The sequence below is a fragment of the Leuciscus leuciscus genome, assembly GCF_965113295.1.
Source record: "Leuciscus leuciscus genome assembly, chromosome: 8".
In the NCBI taxonomy this organism is placed as follows: Eukaryota; Metazoa; Chordata; class Actinopteri; order Cypriniformes; family Leuciscidae; genus Leuciscus; species Leuciscus leuciscus.
This window is the reverse complement of record NC_138732.1, coordinates 9,134,641-9,146,308: the sequence shown is the minus strand read 5'-3', so window position 1 is coordinate 9,146,308 and position 11,668 is coordinate 9,134,641. Positions and strand designations below refer to the sequence as shown.

The 11,668-nt window shown below is 36.1% G+C and overlaps 1 protein-coding gene across 1 annotated transcript; it reads right to left on the bottom strand.

Moving 5' to 3' along the window:
* Positions 1-8,189: 8,189 nt before the first annotated feature.
* On the bottom strand, positions 8,190-11,388 carry exosc3 (exosome component 3). The gene is made up of 4 exons (XM_082177444.1): positions 11,103-11,388; positions 10,538-10,687; positions 10,290-10,441; positions 8,190-9,678 (listed from the first exon to the last, which is right to left on the bottom strand). The coding sequence occupies exons 1-4, from the start codon at positions 11,334-11,336 to the stop codon at positions 9,471-9,473; spliced, it is 744 nt and encodes a 247-aa protein (XP_082033570.1). The 5' UTR covers positions 11,337-11,388; the 3' UTR covers positions 8,190-9,470.
* Positions 11,389-11,668: the final 280 nt, after the last annotated feature.

Below are 11,668 nucleotides of genomic sequence, written 5' to 3'. Positions count from 1 at the left end.
AATTTTTACATCATGGTAGTATTTTGTATGCTTAATTATTATGAACATTCAATTCAATTCAAATTTATTTGTATAGCACTTTTCACAATACATATTGTTTCAAAGCAGCTTTACAGAAAGTGCATTTCAGAAATGTACATAGAAAAATACAGTTAGTTAATCATGTATTAATTTAGGGCATAACATATCGCCAGCGTCGAGTCGTCTTTTCTCTTTGAAACATAATCATTATAATAAGTAATATAATACATAATAATATAAATCCTTCCCATCTAATTGCAAAAACGTACAAAAATAAATTGTGTTATGACATTTTAAAGTCACATGGCAACTCGCTATTATAGCTCACTAATGTTTTACTTTGTAATATTAACAAACAGGCCGTTTTATGATAATGATGCATACATAAAGAGTTCAAACCGGTTCAAACAGGTGTGTGGGGATGACATTGTTGACCTTTCAAAAATTGAGTCATATAAATGTGTAGTGTGAGCAGTGAGCACACAGTAAAACTATGATGGAGCAGTTTGTCCTTAGAAACTTAAGTTTTTGTGAAATTTGTGTATTTTTGACAATTTGTGATCTTTGTGAAAACGGTGACGTCATGCGTATTATGCGTTCGGTGTGTTTTTTTTTTTTTTACAAAGAGACATCGCCAACTACTGGCCTGGCAGCATAATAGAGCGTTTTTAATCATTTTTTGTTGTGTGTGTGTGTGTGTGTGTGTGTGTGTGTGTGTGTGTGTGTGTGTGTGTGTGTGTGTGTGTGTGTGTGTGTGTGTGTGTGTGTGTGTGTGTGTGTGTGTGTGTGTGTGTCTTGTTTTTCTTCTTTTTTTTTTTGTGATCTGTGAGTCTGATTGCTTATACAGAAAGCAAATCATTTCAGGGAAACTTATTTATAGTATACACTTCCTCATGCAGGTTTTGAAAGTTATTTATTATTTAAAAATAGTTTAAAGAAGCCATCTTTTCTACTGTAAATCAAATACATATGAACATTACTATGAATGCTGTTTAAAAATAGTGCAATTTGAATACTTTCTATGTACCTTGTTCTAATAAAATAAAATAAAAGAATATTGAAATGAAATAAAAATGAAAGTACTAAAAAATAAGTGCAATATTATTGATTTGAAAAATGATTATTAAACAACATAACTGTCTATCATTTTGGCTATCAGACAGAAAGTATATTATTGGATTGATGTATTTTATTGGTAGCCTTTATATAACAAAAATTCTATAGTAAAAATGTTTTTACTAGATTAAAGCCACTTTTTTAGCCTTTGTGTGGAAGATGACATAAATCTCACATGATTCCTTGCTCAACAGAAAAGAACGCCATGGTTGACGATGGTAAATAATTATTTAGCAATTTTCGTGGATCCATGTGAACGTGGATCATTTTGACATTGTTGTCGATACGTGGAAAAACGTTTCCGTTTAATACATTGTTGTCATGTTACCGCGCCCTAGTTTACTTAGGTTTGAATTAGATCTTTATCCGGTCAAGGCTAGAAACCTGTCTAAAACCAGTTTACTCGAGATTCATCTTCAAGCACACGTCTTTGCTTCTGCATTTTTATACACAGCTGTGTTGATTTGGAGGGAGAGTATAATTTATGGTGTCTGCTGCTTATTACTCTAAATGCCTGAATTTATTGCTGTGAAGATTCATTTAGTTGAAGATTTGTAGTTAGATGGCTACTAAGTTTAAGTCTGTGTTTTTCAGAATAATCTCTGGGAAATGTGATGTCGTATAGGCTACTTGAAACCCTAAATATTTAGTCAAAGTCCTTTTTTGTAATAAGTGATAAACACATGTAAACTTTAAGGCAGGACACTTCTGTAGTGTTTTATCAAATGTCTCTAACATACATTCACAGAATTGCCAAGCTTTAACTCGATTTGTATTTTGGTCTGGTCCAAAAAGAAAAAGGACCTTTTCCTCCACAAGAGCTGTTTTGTTGCAGTCACTCCTCCTCAGTGTAAAACACAGCTGCCTTGAGAACTTAAGCGTGATACTTTACATAATGCATTGCTGCCTTTATTAAATGTCTGAGAATTGTTTCAATTTCTTCAGACTATGAATTTGAATTGCTCTGGCATTAGACACCAGTCGAGTTTTCCACACCTAAAACAGCAGTCCTGAAAATTAAGGTTGCATGGCATTAGTTAGCTGGCAACGTGTTAACGTTCCTGAGATTTATAATGAACTCGGCTATATTAATGCTGATATAAACAGACTATGAGTAGGCATTTCTTTTTCCTGTGTGGGATTGAGGTGACCTTGAGCGCCTGCTGCAGGAAACCGACCCACCTGGCTGACATGGCCTAAAATACGGAGGCCTCTGAGACCCATATGTCCTGTCTGAATTCCAAGCAGGCGAAGTCCCGGTTCAGGGAACAGAAATTCAACAGGGAAGTTTTAGCCACAAATACCTAGCAGAGCACCAGGAAGGAAAAATCAACATACTGTGTCACCTCTGTCAACACTGAGTCCAACAAACCAGACCAGTAACAATGTTTTATGTATAACACGCTTCCCAAACTCAAGGACAGCTTTAAGAACCAAAATAATATAATTCGTATAAAACACACAGACAATTCCAAAAGCAACACAGTCGAATAAAACAAAATGAAATGCCAGCGCAGTGTTGGCAGAGGTTATTTACACTAACTCCGCCACCATTGTCAGTTTAAAAATGACAGATGAAACCAATCTGATACAAGCAGTGGTGGGGGGTGGCATTACCTTTTGATGCCATACTGACTGGAGTTCGAATCCACCTTTTTCCGAACTCATTCTTCTTCCTTTTCCCATCGCATATCAGTTTGGAGAGGCGTTTAGGAAGAAAATATTCAAATTAAATAATTGTAATAAATATAATAATTTATCCACGAAAACTGCTAAATAATTATTTACCATCGTCAACCATGGCATTCTTTTCTGTTGAGCAAGGAATCATGTGAGATTTATGTCATCTTCCACACAAACGCTAAAAAAGTGGCTTTAATCTATAGTAAAACTTTTTTACTCTAGTATTTTTGTTATAGGCTACCAATATAATACACCAATCCAATAATATACTTTCTGGCTAATAGCTAAAATTCTCGACAGTTATGCTGTTTAATAATCGTTTTTTCAAATCAATAATAGGCTATTGCACTTATTTTTTTGTATTTAGCAAACCTTAATGCTGGGTTTTATTTCATTTAAATATTCTTTTATTTTATTTTATTAGAACAAGGTAGGCCTACATAGAAAGTATTCAAATTGCACTATTTTTAAACAGCATTCATACTAATGTTCATAATGTATTTGATTACCGTTTTAATGTAACGTCACAACAACAACACTGAGGTGCAAATAGGATCTGCCAAAATCATCACATCTAACTACTATTTACACTTAGCCTGCCCTATTGCAAAGGAAATACTTCTAATTTCACTTAGTGTAAATAGAATCTATTGCTATTTAAACTTATAGTATAGTATAATTTGCACTTATTACATGGCATGGTTGAATTCCAATGTAGAATGCGGTCTGTTATTTCTTGATGACAGACCGCTGCGAAGTATAACACACCGTTGCCATGAAAAACAGAGCGTTGCTATGGACGCGGAACGGACAATTTTCTTTAGCGGAAGCAATACAATCGTTTTTAAATCAATAAAATCCTTTTAAAATCAATATTTTGTGTCAAATTATTGATTTATTTTGTAGGTAGCCATGTAATAAGCAGGATAATGTATTGCGAGGCGGTTGTTATAGTGAATAACAACCCTTTCAGGCTGTTCACCCTGTCGGGGTTGTTATTCGCTATAACAACCGCCTTGCTACACAATATCCCTTACTTAGTGTACAGTACATATAGCATCTTTTGGTATTTGCCCTTACTGCAATAGCCGCTGCCTAAAAATTATTCTGTGCTGAAGTAAATGCTACAAAAAAATAATAATAATAATTTGAATTTCTACATTAAATAAGTTAGTTCCGGCAAGAATATAAAAAAGTAAATTCTGTATTAGTAGGCTCCTTAATTCAAGCTTGTAGAAACCAAAGCTTGAACTTATAAGTATATTTTACTTGGAATTGTTTATGTTTACAATTATTCTTTGAGTAAGTTTCAAAGTTATAAAATGAAGTATAAAACCTACTCTACTTTCTGATACTAGTGTTCCCATCATGCCATGGGGCATAAATATTTAATAATAGTTAATGAACACGGTTTAATAAGGTTGCATTTTACACTGTTTTCTTGTTGTATGTATGTTGTTTTATTGCTGTTTTTGTTGCTATGTTTAGTCACTTGCTGTTTTGTGACATCTGGAGTTGTTAGGGAGGTAGAGAGAGAAATTATGATGTTTTCATATACATTAGTATCATCGATTTATCTAACTAAATCATACTCTCAGGGCAAAATAACCAAGGGCTGTGTATGTAAAAGTGAGTATGAAAATTTCAGGGTTTGTGCTCAACCAATCCAATCCACATTAGTTTCCATGTTCAGATTTGCTATGTGTTTATGTACAGTAAATACAGAGGCCAAACCGACTTTGATCCAGCCAACCTTGTAAGAGCTAATGAGAAGCAGAGATGCATCCAATTTGTTGAGGGACATCTGTTTGCACTTTAGGGTAAGTATTCAGATGAATGTGGAAGATTCTGGCAAGCAGGGAGGTGAGGAGGTGGAGGAGGTAACGAAGAGCTTTGAGAGAGATGAGGAAGAGGATTCTGGGAAGCATATGACCACAACTGAGGCTGGACAGCTGCAGCTCTGCACAGGCAAATGTCCAGCGAGAGCATGACGAAAGCTTTTCACAGCGAAGGGAGAATATTCAGCCGGTTAACAGCCTTATTCAGGCTCTTACAGCTTATATTGTGCAATCTTATAGCACACTTTTAAGGGAACAGGGAGGTTTCCTGTCATTAAATCATGACTAACATCAAGCTAATGATAAAGAAATGTGATTGTGACATGCTAAAGGTCAATATTCCGAATATGTGCATAGAAAGCCACCAGAGCCATTGTGTCCACTCAGACAACAGGGTCGTCAGAGTCAAGCTTGTGTTTGTTATTTAAGGTTTAGCAGCGTTTTCTCTGCTCGCGAGAGAGTGTTTGGCTAATACTCTTTCCTCGGCAGGGATTATTTTTTTTGGCACTGAGCGCACGGCCCATGATTCAGAGCTGCTCGTGGGCTCAGGCCCCTGGAGAAGCGTTAAATGCACATTCATGGAATATGCAGACGCAAAAGACAGTGGCAGATGGAGAAAGAGAGAAATGTTTGCACTCTCTCACCTAGCCTGAAGCGTCCTGCACATCTGACTATTTCCCTGGATTAATATGTGATATTCAATGATCCGAGATGAGAGTAGAAAATCATTTTAAAACGATAGTGCACCAAAAATAAAAAATAAAAAAATCCCTCGCTTGAAACTCGAATGCAGTTTTATTTTTCGTGGACAACAAAAGTTATTTAGAAGAAAGTCAAAATCTAAAGACACATGACTCTCTTTTCAAAGTATTCACAATACAATATGCCTTATCATGATGCCTTTGGTGACTATAGGATTACAATTATATTATAATTACAATATTGCAATGATTTTTATTTGGTTATTCAGTTCCCTAAAGACTGTGTCATTATACTTATTGTTTCTTCCATGTGCTCGAATATATGAGGACATTAATATAAGCAATTTTTACATTTAAGTAACAAAAATATTTTATTTTTGTAACATTTTGCGTCAATCCGAAGTCCATTTCAGTGAATTGATTCAAAACTCAATCGATTTCAAAGATTTGTTTTTTATTGTCACTCAAAAAAATGTTTACAGATGTCTTTGTGTGAAGCTTTTGTATCGGTGCTTATGAATAAAAACCATTATTCTTTTAATTATAAAATAAAACGTTGCAAAAAACGGCTAGATTTGTTTTTCATTGTATTTTACTAAATTTACATCAAAAGAATAGAATTGCTACTTTGGCTGTTTATTAAAAAGGTTACGTCCTTTGATTGAGGGAAACACGTTTTTTAAGGTATTTAAAATATCAGAATATGTGTATTATTATATGTTATTTTATTTCAGTTTACCCCCATTATTTGACACTTTAGTAGACAAGAAAGTAGCCTAGTGGTCAATACATTTGAACTTGTCTTGCTTTATACAGAAAAGGAAAAAAATACAGTTTGGAATAAGGCAGGCTAGACAGAATTGACATTTTTGGGTGAACAAATCCCTTTAAATTCGTCAATTTTTCCTATTATGCAAATCTCTATTTCAGCTTTCATTTGACTGTCAAGTGAATTTGTATGAAAGCAAGACCTTTTGCATGTCATAGCCTTTCTTTACATTTGAAAGTGAAGAAAGCCCACCTGTCACACTCAGTGTTTTGATTCATGAAGTGAGAGGAATTCAAGAAGTGCTCGTCTAAACAGGTTCATTTTGGACCCACAAATGCTTTACAGTGTGGGAAGGATTGCAGATCCTGTATGTAAAATGCCTGCAGAATAGAACACACACACACCTTGGATTTAAACATCCACATATACCTGTCGAAATTAGATCTGCTTTTCAAATAGCAACAGTTGACAAAGGGCCACTTCAGAGAATACTTCCAACTGCACCAAATGTAGTTTTCAATTAAGTCTGATAAACTTGATTATCTGGTTCAGGTATGTTTATTCAGGGTTGAAGTCAGGTATTGTTCCACCCCTGGCTTAAACAATACAAAAAACATATTTCTCCTGCTGTGGGCTAATGAACAGAAAGCTTTCAGACATTAATCGCATACTTTTTCCTTGTTCGGTAAAGACATGAAAATGCGTCATGCATCAAATATTTCTGCAGATCAGGTCAAAGTTATTTTACAAACCAGAAAAGCTATAGCCTACAGTCTTTGCACATCTAATGCGAGTCAGATTTGTGTTCTAGTAGAATCAAAGCTCAAATACATTGTTCTTGCAGTGACTAAAATCTTCCATGCCCCTGGTAATGCCTTGGAAGCTCGTCTGCATAAATCACTCAACCAATGAGGAAAACGTGCCCAGACACATCTTTCCATGTTGATCAGCACATTACAGATTCATTTACGAGACCTGAAACTCAGAGCTCATGGGATCTCAAAGTTTACATGGCCAGATTCAATAAGCATTTGGCTGTGTTGCCCCATCAATTATGTTCTTCCCTCCTAATCAAACCATTAATGCTTGTCTAAATAAGCATTTTTTACACTCTCTGGAATACCACTGGTGGATTGTGGCATCCTGCAGTCAAATATATTTGTATAAACTACTGACCATTGGCCGTTTAATTAAAAAAAAATCATTCGATGTTAATATTTAATGTCCCTTTATTTATATATTTGGCAAAAAGTCGTGTTATAAGTTTAATAATGTGCAATCAGGGTCAGGAATTAATCAGAATTTTTAGTTAAAATGTTACTGAAAGTGACACAAAAGCTGCAGATAAAATGTGAGAGAAGAAATTAATACTTCTATTCAGCAAGGATACATTAAACTAAGTGACAGTAAATACTTCTACATTTAATTTTTTTTTTATTTCATATGAATGCTAAATGTTCTATTTACCCCGAAAAAAGGGTATTGGTTTCCACAAAAGCACCAAATCAGCATATTGGAATGATTTCTGAAGGATCGTGTAACACTGAAGACTGGAGAAATGATGCTGAAAGTTCGGCTTTAACATTCATTATTTCTGATCAAATAAAAAGTGAAAGCGTTTTCAAAAAACCATTTGAAAACAGTTGGTTGCAGAGGACATGTGCGGTACAAGGATTTGGGGACTTGAGTCTTTTATACAATTGTGTTGTAAATGCTGACGCAATAAACACAACTTAAGGAAGACCTAGCCTTCAAATTTATCACTGAAATATCACTGAGACAATAGCCTTGCTGTATATAGTAATTGTTAATGTTCAACACGCCTGTGAATAAAGGGATCAAGGGGTAACTGGATATAAAGTGACGTTGGTTACAGTCATGGTGTTCCCCTTGTACAAACATCATATAATTTCCTGCAACTACCAGTAAATCAGCAACTTTTAAAAACGCAAGCCAGCTAAAGAAATTGTAGAACAAGTGCCCCCTTCTGGACATGAAGAAAACAGACAGCAATCATGAAGACTTTTTAACTCGCTACAAAAAAACACAGGTTTCATTAACTGCTTCACCAAGATTTTATTCATTTTAACCTATACAAAAATTGTTTTCAGAAATAAAGGCAAAAATATTTGTTTTGAGAGAAATGATGACTTCTCCTCTATGGTGGACAGACAGGGTGAACACACCAATATCCAAAGTCACTTGTTTGGTCTTCAAAACTGGACATACAGAGGGAGAGATTTCCATTATGGGCTCTATTATTTTGAACATTTACAGAGGCTTTACCCATTGTTCATCTGAAAACTGATGACGGGCACTTTAAAGGGATACTCCACCATTTTTTCATATTAAACTATGTTATTCCCTTAACTAAGACGAGTTGATACATACCTCTCTCATCTCAGTGCGTGCACTCAATCGCTCTGACGCGCGGCGACACTTTGATAGCACCTAGCTTAGCCCAGTATATTCTGACAGCAATGAATTTAGAAGTGACCAAACACATCAACGTTTTCCCTATTTAAAAACAGTTACACGAGTAGTTATACGACCAAGTATGGTGACACAAAATAAAACGTGGCGCTTTTCTAAGCGGGTTAAAAAGGATAACTATAATATATGGCGGAATAGCACTTTTGGGAGTAGTTCGACTCGGCGCAGTAAAAAGTCACGCCTGATCCTCTTCCCACTATTTACAGAAGTGAGAGGAAGAGGATCAGGCGTCACCCTACTTGGTCGTATTTTGTGTCACCATACTTGGTCGTATAACTACTCGTGTAACTGTTTATAAATAGGGAAAACGTTGATGTGTTTGGTCACTTCTAAATTCATTGCTGTTAGATACCATTGAATATACTGGGCTAAGCTAAAGTGCTATCAAAGTGTCGCCGCGCGTCAGAGCGATTGAGCGCACGCACTGAGATGAGAGAGGTATGCATCAACTCGTCTTAGTTAAGGGAATAACATAGTTACAATAACAAAGGGATAGTTCACCCCAAAATGTAAATTCTGTCATCATTTACTCACCCTAATGTTTTTCTAAATCTGTATGACTTTCTTTCTTCTGTTGAATTCAAAAGAAGATATTTTGAAGAATGTTGGTAACCACTGAGTTGACGGTAGCCATTGACTTCCATTTTTATTTTATTTTTTCCTACTGTGGAAGTCAATGGCTACCATCAACTGCCTGGTTACCAATATTCTTCAAAATATCTTCTTTTGTGTTCAAAGGAAGAAAGAAACTCATTCAGGATGACAGAATTTAAATGTTTGGGTGAACTAACCCTTTGAGCATGTGTGGCACCAGGTGTATTCTGGGAAAAGTGATCTTTCATATGTCCTCTAGAGGGAGCCCTCTGCCACTCTCCTGAACAGTGTCTGTCTCTGTTGAGAGGTCATGTTCTCGCATGTCTCCAGAAGATTGGCCACTATCAGCGTCTGCTGAACTGTCTTTGCTTTCACCCACACTCTGCCATTCATTCCAACAACCAGCTCAAAGGGGAAAATCTTCTCCAGGTCCTTCACTATTTCACTCTGAGGAGCCAGAAGTCTGATGGGAAGAAAAAAAAAATGTCAGTGCATGTCATTTTTTAAGGCAGCGGCTATTTGCACAATCACGATAATGCTATTTAAACTAAGTGTAAATAGCAACTAGATTCTTAACACCAAGTGAAAATTTTCTTAGCAATAGATTATATTTACACCGAGTAAAATACCAGTATTTTCTTTGCAGTAAGTGTAAATAGAAGTTATATGCTATTTAAATAGGGGCAGATACAATTTGCACCTCGGTGTTGTACATTAAACGGTATGAAATAATAACAGTGTTAATTATTATATTTATTAAATGGATTCATGCGCCCTCATAATCTTTAATAAAATGTCTTCCCTTCTTTCTTGCAGCGACATCTCTTCTCTTCTCTGATGACGTGTTTACTGGCGTGAGGGCCACTCACATGTGATTATACTAGCAATAGCAAACCATAACCATCCAACCAATCCCCAATGGACTAAATCAAATAAATTTTTTCCTGTTTGAGAAGCCGTTTCACTCCGATATACATCACAATAGGAAAGAACTATTGCAAATTCTGACTTTAAGTAAGCTAAGCTTGGAAGTGTATAGATCATAAAGCTGTATTACACGGACAAATCACAAACCTGCGCACTAGTCCCAGAGATACTTTAAAGAGCAGCCCATCAGCTCCAAACACCCCCATCCCGTTGGCCCTGCCACAGCTGTCTATACACACCAGCTCGGGTTCCATATCCTTGTTTGCAATTGTGAACTGGCTGTACACCAGATCTCCAACCTGCAGAACAAAGTCACATTATCAGTGTGTACAATCATAATGCAATGTGAATTATTCATTTGAGTGGGGTGTAAGAGTGTTCATATAAGCAAGTACCTGCACATTAGGCCTGTTCCTCTTGGTAGCTCCCTCGAATGCAAGGTACGAGAGAGATGCTTGCTCACTTCCTCCCACATCCACTTTAAAGATATCTCCAGACTTTGCAATCACAATACCAATCACACTTTCACCCTTGGCTGGTACATACTGGAAGAAAGGATCAAGCTTGAGGATGTACAAACCTGATGACAGATGACTAATACTACATTAGTTGGTTCAAATCTAGTTAGCTCCTACTGTGTGACAGCTTAATTTGGGCCAGATTTATTTATTTTTGTCTCTCTCTCTCTCTCTCTCTCTCTCTCACTCATTCATATACACACACACACACACACACTCACACACACACACACACACACACACACACACACACACACACACACACACACACACACACACACACACGTAATGTAATGCATGATCATTGGGCATTTGTTGAAAAAATAGAGAGAAATGACAAAATGTCTAAATTTCCAGTACTGTCCTAAAGCAGAACAAACCTTAGCCAACTTAAAATAATAAGTGCACAAAAGGTTACTGGTGTGTGAGTCCAGTTCCTCACCCGTCTCTGCTGAGAGTCTATCCAGTACAGATTTGGCTGTTTATGCCGCAAAATTCCACTTTTACACACTTGAACTTCCTCTCCGTTTCTCCGGAGCCCTGGACCGCATATTATCTTTTCGGTTTTGATATTAGCATCACCTTCTCCATCCTCAGGCAGTCTGAATGAAAACACATCTCCGGGTAAAAGTACTTCACCTATTTTCTCTTTGAAACGAGCATGTACGGTGTCCATTGCAGAAAAGCAACGTGAGCGCCCTGAGTTTGTGTACTTCCGGCATCGAGAAGGACTCTTGTTATTTCCAAAATAAAAGTTTATAAATGAAATAAAAAAAGTTATTTTATAACAGTTAACGGTTAATTAATCCATCAAACCAGAATGAATGAATGAATAAAACAAAAAGTCATATAAAATTCTCTAAAAAAATATTAGTAGGATGAATATACAAAAAATCTGGATTTTACTGATGAAATCAAATAGGAAATTATACGTTTTATAATTCTGACGTAGTCCGTCATATCACCTGTTTTTACTACACTTTCCTACAAAATGTTATGAGCAACTTA

What these genes read in the sequence shown, in the direction of transcription:
- exosc3 (XM_082177444.1), bottom strand. Translation starts at nt 11,336, where the DNA reads ATGGACACCGTACATGCTCGTTTCAAAGAGAAAATAGGTGAAGTACTT. An exon ending in GGAACAGGCCTAATGTGCAG is followed by an intron (nt 10,442 to 10,537) that starts GTACTTGCTTAT and finishes TTTGTTCTGCAG; the next exon opens with GTTGGAGATCTGGTGTACAG. An exon ending in TCTCTGGGACTAGTGCGCAG is followed by an intron (nt 9,679 to 10,289) that starts GTTTGTGATTTG and finishes TCTTCCCATCAG; the next exon opens with ACTTCTGGCTCCTCAGAGTG.